General features: G+C 46.1%; 2 protein-coding genes across 2 annotated transcripts; both read left to right on the forward strand.

The window, feature by feature from the left end:
- The first annotated feature begins 4,834 nt into the window (after nt 1–4,834).
- LOC309329303 (uncharacterized protein) lies at nt 4,835–9,253 on the forward strand. The gene is made up of 7 exons (XM_081840100.1): nt 4,835–4,973; nt 5,352–5,460; nt 5,888–6,008; nt 6,670–6,759; nt 7,386–7,472; nt 7,805–7,915; nt 9,169–9,253. The coding sequence occupies exons 1-7, from the start codon at nt 4,921–4,923 to the stop codon at nt 9,234–9,236; spliced, it is 639 nt and encodes a 212-aa protein (XP_081696226.1). The 5' UTR covers nt 4,835–4,920; the 3' UTR covers nt 9,237–9,253.
- A 5,893-nt stretch (nt 9,254–15,146) lies between these two features.
- Nucleotides 15,147–19,316, forward strand: IGFALS (insulin like growth factor binding protein acid labile subunit). Its single transcript, XM_081839764.1, has 2 exons — nt 15,147–16,171; nt 17,405–19,316. The coding sequence occupies exons 1-2, from the start codon at nt 16,156–16,158 to the stop codon at nt 19,198–19,200; spliced, it is 1,812 nt and encodes a 603-aa protein (XP_081695890.1). The 5' UTR covers nt 15,147–16,155; the 3' UTR covers nt 19,201–19,316.
- The last annotated feature ends 31 nt before the right edge of the window (nt 19,317–19,347 follow it).

A 19,347-nucleotide genomic window follows, 5' to 3' on the forward strand; every position in this document is an offset into this window, starting at 1 on the left:
GAAACATAGGTGCCGTTACAATGTCATAGACCAAAGGAGATAGTAAAAAGATGGAGCCTGTTGTCTGTACCTCGTATTCAAAATGTTGCAGAGCCGAATAGGTATAAATACAAAGTTTTTGGCAGGGCTAGAATTCAAAGAGAAGATGAGTACATGCAAGAACCAGGCAGGAAAGCCTGCTGTCAAATAGGCAGCAGTTTAACAGGCAGCTTGCTTTTTCAGCAATGAGAGCTGTTGCAAAGGACGCTCTGTCTGCATGTGTAGTTCCCATTTGTGTGCATCTCTTTGGATCCTGGCACTAGGACAAAGGGGCAAAGGCCATAACGACCTAGTGAGCAACTGGTTGCTAGCGGTATTGATGCAACAACTTATATCATCAGGTTCATTTGCTATAGCTGTGCTTCGCAAACTTTTTGAAGTGGGGACCTACCTGTAAACTTTAGAGCTTTTGTGGGCACCCACTTATAAACTAATTCCACCTTTTGTGCCCTGTTTTCTCTCTGATTTTTCCAATCGTAAATTCAGTTCTCCATGTTTCCACATTGGTTGCAAATTTTCCCCACACCCTGCAAAAAAATTCACCAACATTTTAATGTGATCTCCTCCCCAAATGAACATGTTTGCATGCAACTTTGCCTAATAAACATTTTTTTTTTGCAATTCAGTGTTCCATAATAATGCATTTTTGAATGTTATTTTCATGAACACACCCATATGTATGCAAACTTTACCCTAGTGTATGCATTTTTGTACACATGGCAGGAGAACTGTATTGCAAAATTCAGAGAAGTGCAAATTTCTTAGGATGGCTTAGTTTTGGTTCATGTATTGTTTCAGAAAGGGTGAATTAAGTATATCCAGCCTTAAATGCGAAGCAAATCAATTTTCTCCCCTTTCCCTACTTTTGACTCACAGTTTGAGAAGCACTTTGCTACAGCTAGTAAGCAAAAGCTTATATCATCAGATTCATCAGCTTATATCATCAGATTCTATTACCTTCCTTGGTTTAGAACGTGCCACAGTTAAGCCAGTTTGTTTCTATGGTGCCTCAGATCTTTTTCTCATCATATTGCTACAGTCTGACTGGGCTACTCTTGGCCAATTGACAGACTGCCTGTAAATATAGCTGAAAATTGACAATATTGTGCGATGTTGCACTGCACAAATATTTCACGCTTAGTGTGCTATCCAAGCCACTGGAGCATGAGCAACGAGGAACAACCCCCCCCCCAACTAAATCCTTTCAGGTGTATGATAACCAGTGCAGAACTTTCTTCTACAAAATCATTAAGGGATCATGAAATGTTTGTAATAAAAGTATTTATTTTTTAGAGTAGGAATGCGTGATATTTTCTGTGCATTTCAGAATAGAGCTTTATTATAAAACATTTCTAAATAATGGTTTGCTTTTGATCATATGTTCTGAGATGTGCCGCCTGTTGTACAATATTTACCACTTGTATGTGAACCTGGTATTTGTGAAAAGGGGTTATATATATATATATTGTATATATATATAAGTTGCTTGGGTATCTTGTGCACTTGACAATTTTTTGTAACACAATATCTTTAAAATATCTTTATCTTTAACAGATGACTTGGTCCTGTGACTGTCACTGCTAGCGTAGTCTATTTCAGCGCAGATTTGCAATGTTTATAGAAGTGCTAAAGATGTCCTATTTGCTTCAGTTGCAGATACATTGCGTTCACATGTTTCTTTATCCTGGTTTCTTTATTTTTGAGAGTGACCCACTTATGGGAACTTGAGGATCTCCCTGCTTTGGCAACTTTTGCCATCTGGAATGTATATTTTGGAGCCTCTATTGCTGCAGAAGCTGCTGTGACAGAAATTCCATTTTCTCCTTTGTGCGTAATACATTCTCATGAGTCAATGCTGTGAAGCTGAAAGGTGGAAAAAGAATACATGTGGATCAGCCCAAGCCCCACTGACAGCAAAGAATGCCAGAGAACTCTGACAAAAACAGAATTGGAATCAGAAATTGCCACTGTTCTCTTACTCATCCCATGTCTGGAACGGAAATCCTTCCAGTACAGAAGACTGGTATTCCTTGTTGCTGTTTTCAGTCCGCAAAGGGCATATACTTGATTATGTCTCTGTCCCCATCTGCATTTCCTTTACATTGAAATGATCAGGGTAAAATGACATACAGGCAACTCCCAATTTACGCGGGGGTTACGTTCCCCAGGCACTGTGTGTTTAAGTGAAATAGCATATATTTGAAACACCATTGACAAAGCCTGCACACACACCTGCTTCTGCCCCTTTTTTGTGACTATTGGGGTCACTTCTGGGTTCAGAGCAATTGCGCACATATCAGGTTGCTGCCTGTTGTGACAATATATAACTTACGTAGTTTACCTAATTATGTAAATGAAGTAAGTTATGTAATTTTGCCCCAGCAGGTGTTGTTCTGGGCAGAAGACGAACAGCAGTGGAATGGAATGAATGAATGGATGGATGGAATAGAAAATGATGCCTTCTTCCATCCCTACTGTTCTTGATTTAACTGTACGTAGGCTGTCAGTGTAATCCCAAGTTAACTACTATTCCATATATTTCTGGATGAGCAAACGCTTTAATGAGGGGAGGCTAATGCATGGCAGTATTAAATGTCACATTTTGAAAATCAAAATGGAACTGCACTGTCATATTGATGGAGAAATCATCGTTGCCAGTTCCATCCCTACTTGTTCCTTTCAAACAAGTACGCTGAACTAAGAAATTACAAAGATGATGTAAACTACAATTTCAGCCTGTATATTCCAGTTGAGGGGAAATCCATTTTTTCAGCTCAGAGAGACTCAACGCTGCAACACATTTTGCAGTGTATTCAATGGGATTAAGTTGCGACAAATCTCAGCAGATATCTTATTTAACTGCATCTTGATGTTCGAAAGGCATTCAGCTCTGGTGTTGCATGCAGCGCAGTGCAGAATGTGTATGAACTAATGTGTACATTTTGGCTAAACATCTGGCAGATACCATGATAATTACAAGGAGGGATTCAATAATGAAAGTGCAGTGACCTGTAATGGTGACATGTATGAAACCAGGAAACCAGCATTTTTACATTTTAAGTTTTGCACATGATGCAATTTAAAAAGACCCAGAGCCTTAAACAAGTGACAATGGGAAGAACCAAAGTATTGCTACTTCTACTGCCAAGGAGCACACCCTTTAATTATGGGGGGGGGGGGATTGCAAGTTCTCCATCATGCCCCCACCTCAAGTTTTCTCCATGGACATTTTTGGTTTTAAATTGAAGATGTATATATTTTTGAAGTTGCTTTTGTTTTGGTGTCTAGCAATACAGATTCCTTTAGTTGGTTGTGAAACTGAGCTAATAAGTGCAAATCCCCACGTAAGGAGTGGCATGTCTCTCTCTTTATCTCATTGTATTGCTTGCAGTAGAAATCGTGCTTGGCATGATAGGTGTCTCTCTTCTTTTCATAGAAACAATTACGTCTTAGCATCTCACTTTATGGGAAAAAAGAGAAAACGGATACCAATTTGTACATGCCTCTTCATTTTAAATACTAGATTAAAAGGAAAAATAAACATATTATGGCAAGCAGAGCATCCTGTGGTGTGTTGCCTTTGTAAAAGAAACCAAGATGCCTTTGTATTTGCTGTTTGCACCCCTAAAATCAATTCCATATGTTGATTTTTTTTGCCATGTTTTGCACATTGTACTGTATATACGTATTGCATACTGTATTTTTATATGTGTAGTACCTTCAAGCATAAATTTTGTACATAGTGGCAATATTGTAGCTAAGGAGAAGATGTTTATCTCGGCAATTTTGCAATTTGTGTGTCAAAATAAACAAGTTAATATATGTGGTTGTCATCTGTGGAACTTGCTTGGCAATACTCATCCCTTAAAACGTGGTGCCCCAATCCTACGCAGGTTCAGGCAGATGTCGAGTCCCACCGACAGGACAGACATGTTGGCTGCACAAGCCGTGGGTGTTGGAAGGTGGTGGGATCCAAGTCCTACGAAAGAGCAAGCAAAGAGGAGCAAGAGGAGTGAGAAACTGCCCTATGAGGAAAGATGACCAGATGACCGTGAGGCTTTTCAGTTTAGAGGAAACGCGAGTAAAAGGAGACATGATGAAGGTGTATAAAAGGATACATGGTGTAGACTAAGTGGATAAACTTTCCCCCCTCCCTCGTAACATTTGAAGCTGAATGTTGGAAGAGACAAAATACTTCTTAAGGCATAGTTAAACAATGGAATTTGCTCCCACAGGAGGCAGTAATGACTTGGATATCTTTAAAAGAGGATCAGACAAATTCATGGAGGATGAGGCTATCAGTGGCTATGAGCTGGGATAGAAATGTTCGACTTTCACTGTCAGATGCATGATACCTCTGAATGCCAGTTGCTGGGGCTCACAAACAGGGAGAGCTCTTGTGCTCAGGTCCTGCCTGTGGGTTCACCTGGTTGGCCTCTGTGAGAACAGGATGCTAGACTACATGGGCCACTGGCAGCAGACTTACATTATTATGAAATGGAGAGAATGGGAATAGAAGCAACTAGCATCACATGACTGGGAAAAAGGAGTCTGGAAAACTACTCCCCAGATATTCAACTCCTGGCAGGATTTAACTTTCTGTCCAAGGCTCTCATTGGTTGCTTGTATAAATTCATCAGATTCTGGTGGAATTTATGGAGACAGAAGAAAATGGGAATAAACCTGGCCTCATGGGAGCAGCTGTCTAAAAATAAATAAGGGGTTTCCACTAATCCCAATTTCAAGTCAAAGCCTATGCTGTTACCTCACCTGTTGACATCACAGAGATGCTTACATGGTCCAGGCATTTCTCTTTGTCTCCAGTGCTCCTGAGCTAAAGGGAGAGAGGGTGTCCTTGAGACAGAGGAGTTGCTTTTCGCGATGGAGGTGACTAGGTATCAGTTCTCTAGGTCAGCCAACAGTTCTGAGGAAAGGTAAATAGATAACCTTGGGGATGGAGTGAGGCAGGAAGGGGAGATGGAAAATCAAGGTGTCATTCAATATTGATTGGTGGCAGCTGAAAGATGTGTCTTGCTCAAACTTCAAAAGTTGAAGGTAATTAAAATATGGGGTTTGGATGTTATGGGAAAGATGATACATTCTGTCAAAAGATGCTCCTTATGGAAGGGAACAGACGGCCACACCCATCATCCAAGAGCATTGGCCATGCTGGCTGAGGCTGATGGGAGTTAACTAGCAGCAACCCTAAAGGAGAGGGACCCAATGTTCCCTGTATTCACAGCTGCAAATCTCGTGAAGCATGTTTTATTTGGGAATCTGGTACATTCACCAACCAACTGATTTTGTTTCAGGGTCCTTGCTCACTACAGCGAGGTGTCGTTGTTACTGGAAGGGCGGTCAGATTTTCCAGAAGAGCTGAAAGGCACCAAAAAGGGAATGTTGTACCTCACCCAGTACAAAGTAAGAAGGCTTGAGGGGTGAGGCAGGCTGGCCATAATATAATAAGAGAGCTCATAGCACCTCCCTCACCGTTGGTAGGTGAACCTCTGACATCGCCTTGAGCTTGGGAGTCCCAGACCACAGCGTGAGGCACCCACCTCAGGCTGCTGGTTTTGGGTGTCATTGAAGCACAGAACGTTTTAATTATGGATGACTGAATGAATAGTTTATTGTTCTTTGGCCATGGAGGCCTATCACATAAACACCCTCACACTAATGCACACATCCCAAAGCACCCGTAAGCATCAAAATAAGTGTGCACACAATATATCCCCGCCCCTATTCTCCTTGCAGAAATGCAGAAGGGGGATTTTTTGAGCTGCGCCACCTTTAGTTCCTTGCAACACTCCTCACTGCTTTTTGAATGGCTTCTTGATTGCTTCCCTAGATGATCTTCCAGCACAAAGATAAGGGATCCACCATCATTCGTTTCCCGCTGCAGCTCCTAGGAGATTGTGTCCTAGAGGAAGAGTCGGGCTCCAAGCCCCAGCATATCAAAGGAACCCTGAGTATGTATCACCACCTTGAGTCTATCGGCTGCTGTGTGTGATAGTTCTCAAAATGAGAGAGAACTCCCTCTGATGGGTTATTATAGGAATGGAGGAAGCTGCCATATACTGAATCAGACCATTGATCTATTTAGCTCAGAATTCTTCAACATCATTCATTGCAGGCCTTATTGTCTTTGCAAAGGTAGAATCATAGCTTTTTACCACTTTGGGAGAAAAAAAAATATGTTGGCACAGATTACAACACAGGTGGCGCTGTGGTCTAAACCACTGAGTCTCTTAGTCTTGCTGATCAGAAGGTTAGCAGTTCGAATCTCTGCAATGGGGTGAGCTTCCTTTGCTGTGTCCCAGCTCCTGCCAACCTAACAGTTCAAAAGCACGCCAGTGCAAGTAGATAAATAGGTACTGCTGCAGCAGGAAGGTAAACGGCATATCCGTTTTCTCCGCTTTCCGTCACGGTGTGGCATTGCACCAGAAGTGGTTTAGTCATGCTGGCCACAGAAAAGCTGTCAGTGGACAAACGCCGGCTCCCTCAGCCTGAAAGCGAGATGAGTGCCACAACCCCATAGTCACCTTTGACTGGACTTTACCATCCAGGGGTCCTTTACCTTTTACCTTTACAACATGAGCCCAATGTCTTACTGTAGCCTTTTCTCCCTAGCATCCACCCAAGGGGTCCTTGTCTTCAAATTTACCTTCCAGTACGGAGCGTCTGATTGCCTAAACACAATAAAGGGTCTGATTGATGCAGGTGAGGAACTAGACTGAAAGGCCCTTCCTTTGTTGGATATCAAAGGCCCACTCCTTCCTCTCTGTCCCATTTAAAAGGCAGGGGCCACCAACTGGAGGGAACATTTGCCCAAAGGGCAGGACAGTTTTATGTTAGGATGTGACTTTAATTGGGAACTGGGTCCATTGCAAAAGAGGTGCGGAACCTTTAGCAGCCCGAGCTTTCTTTTCATTGGTTACTCCAGGTGCTACATTCCAGTGGTGGGTGGGGCAAGAGGGGGAAAGTGGGTGGAGCAATAGAGGTGACTCTTAGCTTTGTAAAATAGACCACAGTCCAGCCACACAAATGTGAGAAATTATTATTTGTTATATCTGCTTTGATTTTTTTAAAAATTGATTTTATCCTAGCTTTTTAAATCATGGTTCTTTGTGTGTATGTCTCTGTGTATTTTAGTCATGATTTATATAGAATTGGACTTCTTGTACACTGCTTGGGGAATTGTTTAGCAAGGAGTTTATAAATTTTCTAAATGAAACAAAGATGCATACAAAATGCATACAAGTGTTGCTTGTGTGCTTGTGAATCTATATATCTATATCTATATCAGACATGCTTTTCTGTCTTCCGCCTTTTTGTTAATCTAACAGACATACTGAGAGAAGGGACGAACCTCCAAGAATACCCCACTGCTTCCATCTATACCTATGCCTACCCCTCTGCACCCCGGGCAGCCCGTAAGTGCACCAATGGTCTCCTTTGGATAGTGGGTGCAAGTTGGCCTACTAAGGAAGCTCAGACTCCCGGCCTCTTAATGCGCAGCTGAAAAGCAGATGGGCTCTCAACTGACTCTGTTATCAAATCCAGTGCTGTGCTACTGCTACTGCTACTGCTGCTGCTGTTTAACTAGGGCTGGAAATGGTAGGTTGTTCAGGGCGCTGAGAGTTGCCAGGAGATCCCTGTTCCCCCCACAGAGCGGCAACTGTTTCTTCCTTTAATTCATAGACTTTATGTATGCTTTGTGTTCCTGATCCCAGTTTTCAATAGGTGCCTGTCCTTCTCTCCACAGGTTCTCTCAGCATGCTCCCCCTGTGGCCTCCCCCTTACCCTGGCCCACCAGACCTCCCCCCTCCCTATTCCGAAGTGGAAGGAACGTCTCCAAGAGGGAGCAGGGGCTCAGGTAAAATCAGCTGGCCCAGCGCTAGCTCCTGGCATCCATGGGCAGTTGCCGGGCAGGGCCCACTAGTCAGGGCTGAATTAAGACCTTTAAGGCCCTAAGCACTTAAAAGGTTTTGGTGCCCCCATATGTATCTAATTCAAAATAGGTAGGTAGGTAGGTAGGTAGGTAGGTAGAGAGAGAGAGAGAGAGAGAGAGAGAGAATTAAGCTTTTGCTTAATGGTTAATCCAGCCCTGCCACCAGTACGAGCGCTTATGCCAGCCCTTCCTTGTCAGGCTGCTGAATGTACACGCCTCCATTTTAATTCCCTGCAAATGCCCCAATGTTGGCTGCTCCAGGGCATTGTGGAGAATTAAAATGGCAGCTCCCGGACATCCTTGAAGTACAGGGGCTGCCACACCACCAGTTCCAGGTAAGCCTAAGTAGCTCCACCAGGGGGCACTCTCAACAAAGAGCTGCCCTTGTAAAGCAGCATATACTAGGTCTGGGCTGGGGAGCCTGTGGTCCTCTGAGGCCACTGGACTCCAGCTACCACTATCCCTGATTTCTGGCCATGCTAGCTAGGGCTGATGTGAGTCCCAACATCACCCAGAAGGCCACATGTTCCTTATCCCTGTCAACTGTGTTCATGTCCTTCAACCTAGTTGCATCTTTGGTTCTGGAAATGTTCTTTGCCAGAGGAGTTGAACGTGAAATAGTTTATTAAAACTATGTACAACAGGTCTTCTCTCCTTCAGTGACTTTCTCCCTCAGCTTCCAGCCCTGCTGCTTAAACTCCTAAACTAGATATAGGAGGTGCCCTTAAAGGTATACTCACGTTTATCCTTACACCTGAAAATCATAGTTCTTCACTCAGCACAGTATAGCAGCAGAGTGACCAAAGAGGCTGAGACTCCTCTCTGGCAATTTGAACATTTGCATAGTTTGGCCAACCATGTTGTACAAACCAAGGCTGTGTACCATACATTTAAAGCCCCCCCAAAGAATCATGGGAATGGTAGTTTAACCCCAATTAGATGCAATTCTCAGCATCTTTGAAAAAAACTACAGTTCCCAGGATTCTTTGTTGTGGGGAGGGAAATGCATTTTAAATGAACACAGGTCATGGTCAGGACTGGTCTGGCTGCTTTGAGCCATTCTGGGCCTAGAGGGCAGAACAGGATATGAATTCAGTGAAGGAATAAACTATTTTTTAAAAAAGTGGCATAGGGGAGCATTGGATGATGTGGATATTTTCTCTCCCTCCCTCCTGCAGAGATCCACGGGGGCTGCTGTCACTGCAGAGGACAGAGGATCCAGGATCATGTTAACAGGCAGGACTGAGGAACAAGTGCATAAATGTACTTTTCTTTAAAATTGTATCCGGTTTTTAACTTTTATCTTTTCATTTCCTCTTCCAAGATTTCCTGGTAGGCCAGCGATTCTGCTGGGCAAGCAACCAAGGATTTCTAAACATAAGAACTTAAAAACAGAAGAATAGACATGCTAGATCAGGCCAGTGGCCCACCAAGTCCACCATCCTGGTCTCCCTACCAGATGCCCCCATGAGAAGCCCACAAGCGGGACCTGAGCACAACAGGATTTCCCCCTGAGTGATTCCCAGATGCTCTGTCTCTGACAGTGGAGGGAGGACTGTGGAGGCAAGTCCGGCAGTCATGACTCGGGCTTCATCCACCAAATCTTTGGATTTGTTTTATGGAATGTCTATGCTGCAGTGATTTGGAGCCTGTAAATATAAAGAAAGGAGAACACAAGGGCTGGCATTAAAAAAAACCACAAACACCACAGCTTTAATTTGGAGAGTGACTCCAAAGGTTGCACAAGTGCCACACTCCCCTCTTATCAGTGACTTGAGCAGACCCAGCACCTCAGCTCTGTGTCCCTTTTTATACTTTGCATGCTGATTGCAGCATCTGGGTTTGATGAGGCATGTGACCCTCACCTGTTCCAAGCCCACTCCAGCTGAGGAATCACACACCTTCTCCCAGAGCTAGTGAGCCCCACCTGGTCAGCTAGGGAGCTGGGCTGTAGACCATTGCCTGCCTCAGCCTCCCTACGCCTCAGAGCCTGCCGTGTTTGTGTCTGGCTCTAGTGATGGGTCCTGCTGCTCTGGTTCCTGTTCACGGACCCCCAGCCCCTCGTCATCCTCCGTCACCCTGTGAGTACTTCCTACACCAACCTCTCCTTCCCCACCCCCAGCTTGCCCTGGTGTGTCCAAGCTGGGATCCTCTTCCTCATCTTCCTTCTCCCCATTGTCCTGCCAGTTCATGACCCTTAGGAAGGTTTGCCTTTAAATGTGAACTGAATTCAGTTTCTCTCCCCTCCCCCACCCCTGTGTGGTTCAGGTGTGCAGACACAGTAGCAGATCCGGCAACAAAATGTTTCTTGTCTCTCACCCAGGGCCAGTGCAGGGTGAGGCCACAACCTCAAATGTGGAAACCCCTGAGGTGGTGTTCCTGAGGGCACCCTGTCTGCCTCCACCATTGATTTCACGAGATGTTGCCGAAACCACGTGGCATTTTGAGGAGCTTGTGAGATCTCACCCCTCTCGCCTGAAGTGGCGAAACGGGATGCAGCGCCCCCGCTTCCACTGATAGGATGACAAGGCGCCACCTTCCTCTACCTTCTGCCTATGTTTGTTTGTGGAGTTGGCATTTGCATCCCCGGCCCAACGCTGGCCAGAAAGTTCAGGTAGTCACAAGGACGCCTGTTCTCGCCAAAAGTTGGCGTCTCCCCTTGCCAAGGTAAATTTTGCATTGGACAATCATTATCTAATCTGATTGGAGTGCAACACATTCTGTTCATACAAACAATTTCTTAGAAGAAACTAACTGCAAGTTGCGTTATGGATGGCAGTACCCCAAAATGGCTAAAACGCTATGCATTCCTCACTTCCCCAATCAGGGTGAAGTTCTAGGGGTGGAAGTAGCTGGGTTTGTCTTGGCTTTTGAGGAGAGATCACTGTAGGCTTGTGGTGTTTTGTAAACAAAACAAATACGTATTAGAAAATGTACACGTAGAGAAGAACTGAAGGCAAGCAACATAAGCAGGCGCTAGACCCCTTGCTTCACATCAGATCTTCCTTGGGAGAGGTACACAACACCCAGATGAGGCTACCTGAAAAGGTCTTAGTAGTTGCTCCCAGACTTTGGAATACCTTTCCTAGAGAGGCTAGACTGGCTTCCTCCTCTTTGCTCTTCCACCGACAAGTGAAGACTATTGTATTCCTGCAGGCTTTGGGGAACTGGAAAGGGCTTTAAACAGTGCTGCACTGTTTTCAATATCTGTATTTTAACTGGGCTTTTTTTCTATTGCTTTAATTTTATTATGGTTTAATTACTCTTTAGCAATTATCTCTTTTTTTTAGCTTTCTGTGTTTTATTCATGCTCATTTTAATTTTTGTGAGTTTCCTGGAGTCCCAGTTCTGGGAGAAAGTTGGGATATAAAATAAATATGATAAAAATAACAGTAGTCCATTAAGGCAAATGAGGTGCTGCCGCACCAAAATTCAGCCAGCCCCCACTTCCCTGCCTTCTTACTTACAACTAATCAGGGGAGGCTCTGCCTGTCGTTGGCTCTCGCTCCACCCATTGGTCTCCCTACCTTTTGCCCTACGAATCCCAATGGGCACTACATCCGAGGATGCTTCCATCCTTTAGCTCACAGCTCTCTCTCTCTGTCTTGCTGTTACATCGCAGCTGCTTTGTCCATTACTTCACACATGCACTCCTACCTTCTCTAAACTCCAATGGCTTTTTTCATTTAAAGCCTCCCAGACTTATTTATCCTTATTCTGAGGTTGCTCTTGAGGGCAAAAACCAGTGTGGTGTACTGGTTAGTGTGTTGGACTAGGACTTGGGGAACCAGAGCTCAGATCCCCGGTCTGCCATGAAGCTCAGTGGGTGATCTTGGGCCAGTCACTGTCTCTCAGCCTAGCCTACTTCGCAGGGTTCTTGTGAGGATAAATTGAGGAGGAAGAGAACCATGCATGCCTCCTTGAGCTCCTTGGAGGAAATGTTGGGGTATCAATGCAATCCTTTCCTTGGCATCCGTCTGTCTCAGGAGACAATGGAGAAGTCAAACTGTTGGCAGGTTGCAGCGCCTGCTGTGGTCGTAGAGACCAATGTAGGAGAGACATGTTTTGTTGCAGCTGGGGCAGACAAAGGCATCCAGCTGAGCTGCTGCAGATGAGCGCCCATACCTTACGCCAATCAAGTTGAGCTTATAACTTGTAACTGCTGCCTCCTGCCTTGTTTTTGCTGAAGTTACCTCTCCGGGATACAAGCTCGGGCAGTGTGTATGGAGGTCTTGTGCTGCTTAGACGGCAATAAGGAAATATATTTATTTTTTTGAATTTATATATTGCATTTCCTCCTCAAGGAACCCTGGGCAGCAAACAGGTACAATGATTAAAAACAAACAGAGAGTAAAAACATTCTAAAAAGTTTAAAACATTCTAAAAACAATAACAATTTTAAAAGAATCTATAAGCGGTTGCAGATTTTAAACATTCTAAAAGCAATTACATTTAAAAGCATTCTTCCAGGCAGTGATTATGAGGGGGTTGCCTGATCGGGATGGTTGAAATTTCTCAAGAGTAAACAGAGAGAGTTTTGACCAATGATGGCTGCTGAAGCCTTCAGTGCCAAAAACTGTGTTGGGTTGAAAACTGCTGGAAGTCTGTTTCCCAGAAATGCGCATCATTAAAATGTGCTGTCAGGAAATTTTGGCTACCCAGCAAAACAACAAACAGAACCCTGCTCCGCCTTGCAACAGATTCAGTCAATTCCTGTGTTCTTTCATCTGGGAAAGGTAGCAAAACTGTTCTTTCTTAACACTCTCATTCCTGCCTTAATTCAGGTGTTCTTTTGGGATGCAGATGATCTAGTGTGTCACTTTTGAGGCAATAGAAATGAGAGAATGAGCATTTTCCACAAAAGCTTCCCCTGCTACAATTATGGAGTGCATTTCTAGGATGCTTTGGGGGAAGAAGCCATGACTGTTTACAGTGGTATGATACTGCTTTAAATCTATAGTCCAAATGAGGCCAATATCATGCTCTGGTCTGACACTGGGTAAGAGAAAGAGGTAACAATGGTCAGATGTTGCAGGACCTCAGATAGCTCCAGGTGAGCAAGACTGGGGCCTCTTCACCCTCACCCGCTTGTGGAGAACTTCAGAGCCTTAAAGGGCTGAACCCTGTGGCCAGGTAAAAGGTAAAGGGGCCCCTGACCATTAGGTCCGGTCGTGGCCGACTCTGGGGTTGCGGCGCTCATCTCGCTTTATTGGCCGAGGGAGCTGGTGTACAGCTTCTGGGTCATGTGGCCAGCATGACTAAGCCACTTCTGGCGAACCAGAGCAGCGCATGGAAACGCCGTTTACCTTTCCGCCAGAGCGGTACCTATTTATCTACTTGCACTTTGACATGCTTTTGAACTGCTAGGTTGGCAGGAGAAGGGACTGAGCAATGGGAGCTCACCCTGTGATGTACTGCGGGAGGCATCTCATTCCTCAGGCTCAGGGGAAGGTGCCTGCGAGGGTCCAGGTTCTGGTGGTCTGCAAGGTTCTTCTGGGTGCTCCCATCCAACATCCTCAGGTGCAGTGGGTATTCTGATCCTCAGCAGGTCAATTCAGAGATCCAGCTTCTTAGCTGCCACATCTACAGCAGTGTTTTTCAAACTCGGGTCGCAAGCTGTTGGACTACAACTCCCATCATGCCTAGCTAGCAGGACAAATGGTCAGGGATGATGGGAATTTAAAAGGCTGCTTTAAAGAGATGGGGCTGATAATGTTATGTATAGCGTTCCTACCCTGTATTTTAGCTAGAAAGGCTGTCAAAGCAGCTTAAAAAGGTCTGTGACTGGATTGTAGCCTACCGTACAAAAAGTAGAATCGGATCCATTTTCTGCCCACTTTTTGTTCTGGCTCTGACCACCACAGCCATGTGGCCCCCAGAAAGCTTCCTGTGAAGGAGTGAGGTCCTTGCAGTGAATAGGATGCCTGGCCTCTGCTACAAAGGATCCAGGCATTTGTCCCATTTGAAAAACACTTTCCAACATACATGTATGTGGGCGTTCTTAGTATGAGCACCCATGGTTTTCTTTTTTGTCATTCCTAACGAAATTCCAGCTTCTGTTTTTTCTTGGCTCGAAGGTCTCTGCTGAGTCAGGTCTTTTTTTAGAGCTTTGGCTGATTACGACTTGTGTCAATATTTACTTAGCGCCTGTCCGATTGTGTGCCTTTCCCATTTCTCCTTTTTGATCTATAATTTCCAAGAACAGAATGCTAAAATAGAGTGTTCTGTGTCTGTGTGTCCATGTGTGTGCATTGGGGAGAATCTAAGTTATATAGAGGAGAAATACAGGCTGTGTGTGTGTGTGTGTGCACGCGAAGGGTTGAAAAGCCACAGGACAAGGGTGTTCCCCGCATACCCATCTGCCTTTTCTCTTGGGGCTCCATTCTTTCCCAAATGTGTCCAAGCATTTTTCTCCAATCGGACAATGTTTAAAGAGCTTTATCCAAGCAAATAGAGAACACTGTGGCTCTATATTCTGGACTGGGCCTTGCTCTTCTTTGCCAGGTACTGCTCATTATCAACAAATAGTTTTGCCCCAGCCCTGCAAATGCTTCAACTAGGGGAGGGGGGACTTTTTTTCAGCCCAAGGGCCACATTCACTCAGGGGAAACCTTCTGGGAGCCACATTGATCACTACAGCACACAGAAAAGGACCTTTAGCAAAGTCCAGAGGGGGAAAAAAAGAAATCTTGACAACTCTTTACTGAGCAAACTGAATGAAAACAGTATATAATTTGATGAGAAAGGAACAGAGAGTGTTTTGTTTTTCTTAGCTCAGGCTTTACACATAGCTGGAAGGCATGCAACAGAAACATACAGAGGAAAAACTTCCTCAGAACTATGCAGCTAATCAGAACTCATGCTACCACAGTGAAGATCAAGCCACTCTCTGCCTGGCTGCCGAGCAACACCTCCACAATACATCCTTGGTTGGCATGATTTAATATTAACAGAAACAACCCTTAAATTGCCCATTGAATGATCCCTACTGTTGGACTTCCATCAAGGACAAGCGGGGTTATGGCTTGGAACAAAGAGGAAGTCTCCCCCCCCCCCTTCCATGCCATTTTGAATAGGTGCAAGATTCTACACTAGGGTGTTTCTGTAGTTTGGATTTAACACAGTCCTCCTTTCTTCACCCTGGAACTTGCAGCTTCCAAATGGGAAGCTAAGCTCCAGTTCCCAACACTCTTTGCAGAGCGCAGGTCCCCCTATCAGCAGACAGCATTCTTGGGTAGCTTCTAGGTCCCAGGTGGCAGTGACATCTGCCCTGGGATGGGCAAAGGGACTTGAGTCAAAGGGCTGAATCTGGGAGCTAACCACCATGTCAGCTTTCCGCAATTCTCCTCCTCCTGGTGTAGCATGGCTCCAAGATGTTGTAGAGAAACCAGTTTCAGCCTGGAAGGCTGCTCAAAAAGGAGCGTGGCTTTCGGGGTGAAAAAGTTCCCCCACCTTTGCCGTAAGTTTGCAGCTTGGTGCTGGAGGTCTCAGCTGACGCCTTGAATTCTCGGCCAAAGAAGCAATGGTTAGCCTCCAGTTTGGGAAACTGTAGCTTCTTTACAGCTCTAGCTCCAACCATAAGCAAAACAGACAGGTCCCCTTCATGAAAGGGCCATAGCCCAGTGCTTTGTTTGCAGAAGGTCCCATGTTCAAACCCCAGCATCTCCAAGGAAAAACTAGGAGGTGGCAGAATTGGGGGCAGAAAGGAAGGCCTCTGCCTTGGAAAGCTACAACCAGTCAGATTAGATAACACAGTGTTAGATGGTCCCATAGTGTGACACCTCCTTCTATCCTCCCTATAGACTGGGTCATCAGGGTAATTCCTCTGTGCAAGAGCTGGCCATCAAGGAGAGCAAAAGGCCCATCTAGTGGCCAGTCACATGCTTCTGGGAATCCTACAATCAGAGCGTGAGGGCAATAGCCCTTTCCTGTTTTAGTGTCGCAGCAAGGGCTAAAATCCAGGCTGTGTCACCAATGCAAACCTAATGGTATTCCTAAACCGGTGATGGACTGGTTAAAAGCAGCCTGTCCATAGACTGCTGGACAAGCGTCAAGGTGGTTGCTGCTGTATTGCTACATTAGCAGCAGGCGGGGAAATGCAAAGAGCAGAACTTGCCTGAAGTGGCTGGGCGGACCTTTGCCTCCCCAGACCTTCACCAGCAAGCATGAGGATGAACAAAGGTAAGGGGAGAATGTTGTGTTTTCCAACAATTCCTTTCTGTGTGTTTCTTTAGAGCTGTGCAAGGCAGGTCTCCGAATGAGTGCAAGTCAGCCTCCCTGCCTCCTCCTCCTCCCCAGCTTGGAAGAGCAGGTGGGCTGTTGTGATGAGCAAGAGAATCAAAACGATCAAGGGGCTCGAGGGGTGTCTGTAACAATCTGGAACTTTTTAGTTTGGCAGACAAAAGTAAGGAACCGCATGAGAAAGGTGTACAAAATGATTTGTGGTGTGGAGAAAATGGAGAGAGAAACGTTTTTCTGCCTCTCTCGTAATGCTAGAATTCGGGAATGTTCAGCGGAGTTGAGCGGTTGGGAGGTTCAGACAGACAAAGTCCTTCTTTGCACAGCACACAGACTGTGAAATTTGCTCCTACAGGATGCAGGGATGGCCAGCAAATTGGATGGCTTTAAAAGAAGTCTAGACAAATTTATGGAGGAGATGGCTGTCACTGGCTACTAATGGAGGAAGTATGCCTCTGAGTGCTAGTTGCTGGAAATCAGAAAGAGAGCAAGCGAGAGCGGGAAGGAGAGCTTTTGTGCTCAGGTTCTGCTTTTGGGCTTCTGATAGGGGTTTCGTTGACCCCTAGACTAGATGGATGCTGGACTAGGTGGGCCTTAGTTCTGATCTGGAAGGGTTCTTCTTCTTTTCTTATGACTGGTCATCCTAACACAGAGAGAAATTGCAGCTGATGACCTAAGGATAGAAGGAACTCTCCCTTTGAGGTGAACCACATAGGCCTTTGGCTCTGAATCACCTGTATTCAAATCTTGTGATATGCACACAAGAACGTAAGAAAATCCCTTCTGGATCTAACCCAAGGCCCATCTAGACCAGTTTCCTGTTCTCACGGTTGCCAGCCAGATTTCTAAGGGAAGCCTCTAAGCAGTACCTGAGGGTGGCAGCAGTCTCCCCAGTTTAGATTCCCAGCAGCTGGCATTCAGAAGCACCAGACTGGCCCAAGGCATTTTGGCACCTGAGGCAAACCACAACATGCCACTCCCCACCAGGGAAGAAGGGGTGAGTGAAGATCTACACCTGGGGAAATCAAATCACCTGATGGCTGAAGGAGAATCAAATGATGTTGCTGGAGGGAAAGAAGCCACACTCAGGGCTGTCCAAAGATTTTTTGGGGTGTTACACCAGCACAGCTTGTTTTTTCCCTGGTTTGAGAGCTTCTGTCACTATCTGTCCCACAGGATCAGTGTTGGTGTTGACTCTCATTTGGCTGTTGGCAGCGAGGTCTCAGCCCCTCGAAGCGGGGGCCACCAACGAACAGGCCAGCCCCGAAAAGCAGAAGTGTCCCAGCCTGTGTGGTTGCAGTTACGACGAACGCAATGATGAGCTGAGTGTCTACTGCAGCTTGCGAAACCTCACCAGCCTTCCCGAAGACGTGCCCAGGGCCGTGAGGATGTTGTGGCTGGAGGGAAACAATTTCACTTCCTTGCCAGCTCTTGCTTTCAGGAACCTCTCCAGCCTGGAATTCCTCAACCTTCAGGGCAGCCACCTGTCAAGCATCGAACAGCATGCCTTCCATGGCTTGGAGGAACTCTACTCCTTGCTCCTCCAACACAACCGGCTGAAGTCGCTGGCACCCAACATCTTCCTCCATCTGCAGAACCTGGTTTCCCTACATCTCAACAACAACCAGTTTAGCAAGATTGAGGAAGGCGTGTTTGCTGGGCTCTCCAATCTCTGGTACTTGAACCTCGGATGGAACTCCCTGGTGGTCCTGCCGGACAAAGTGTTTCACGATCTACCCAATCTGCGGGAACTGATCCTGGCTGGGAACAAGCTCCACTATCTCCAGCACCAGCTCTTCTACAGCCTCAGTGAGTTGAAAGAGCTGGACCTGAGTGGGAATTCCCTGAAGGGCATCAAGGGCAACATCTTCACGAAGCTACAGAAGCTGCAGAAGCTTTACCTCAGTCAGAACCAAATCAATGCCATCGCCCCACGGGCTTTCATGGGCATGAAGTCTCTGCGATGGTTGGACTTGTCCCACAACCGCCTCACCATGCTTTTTGAAGACACGTTTGTGGGCCTTTCAAGCCTGCATGTGTTGCGCCTCTCCAACAATTCCATTGCCAGTCTGAGGCCAAGGACCTTCAAAGACCTCCAGTACTTGGAGGAGCTGCAGCTGGGGAACAACAAGCTCAGAAGCTTGCCAGAAAGGGCCTTCGACAAGCTGAGTCAACTGGAGGTTCTCACGCTCAACAACAACCATATCCAAGAGATCAGGGCTGGGGCTTTCCTTGGTCTTTCCAACATGGCTGTGATGAACCTCTCTGGGAACTGCCTTAAGACCCTCCCAGATTTTACCTTCAGGGGACTCAGCCAGCTGAACAGCCTCCACTTGGAAAACAGCTGCCTCAGCAGGATAAGGCCACAGATGTTCTCCGACCTTTCCAGCCTCCGGAGGCTCTTCTTGAGACACAACGCCATCTCAGAAATGGAGGACCACAGCCTGAGCGATTTGCACGAGCTCCTTGATCTAGACCTCAGGCACAACCAGCTGAGCAGCCTCTCCCCAAACCAGTTTGCAGGCCTCCGGAACTTAGAGTACCTCCTCCTGTCCTCCAACCAACTGCTAGACATCTCTCCTGAAGCCTTCACTCCACTTCTGCGCCTCTCCTGGCTTGACCTCTCCAGCAACTGTTTACAGGCCCTGGAGAGTGACATCTTCCGCTCCTTCCCCAGGCTGGGATATCTGAACATCGGGAACAATTCACTCAGAACCTTCTCGGTGGATTGGGTGAGCCCTTCGCTCGTCCAACTGTGGCTGGAAGGGAACAAGTGGCAATGCAACTGCTCGCTGAAAGGACTTAGAAACTTTGCCCTGCAGCACCCCAGTGTTGTCTTACGTTACACACAGTCCATCACAGAAGGAGATGCTCCTGTATATACTTATAACAACATCACTTGCCTTAGCCCCGGGGAGGTAGCAGGACTTGATCTTCGGGACATCCAAGACACCCATTTTGCCGATTGCTAAATACTGGTACTTTTTACTTGGTTTCCCCTGCTCCCCCCAAAAAGCGCTTTCTGTATAGTTGGTGTCAGCATGCTCTTCTGGACCCCATGATTTGACTAAATGCATCTCTTGCAGGGGTGGCCCTCAGCCTGATTTTATACGGCCCTT

Source organism: Podarcis erhardii, assembly GCF_964252035.2.
Source record: "Podarcis erhardii genome assembly, chromosome: 14".
Classification (NCBI taxonomy): Eukaryota; Metazoa; Chordata; class Lepidosauria; order Squamata; family Lacertidae; genus Podarcis; species Podarcis erhardii.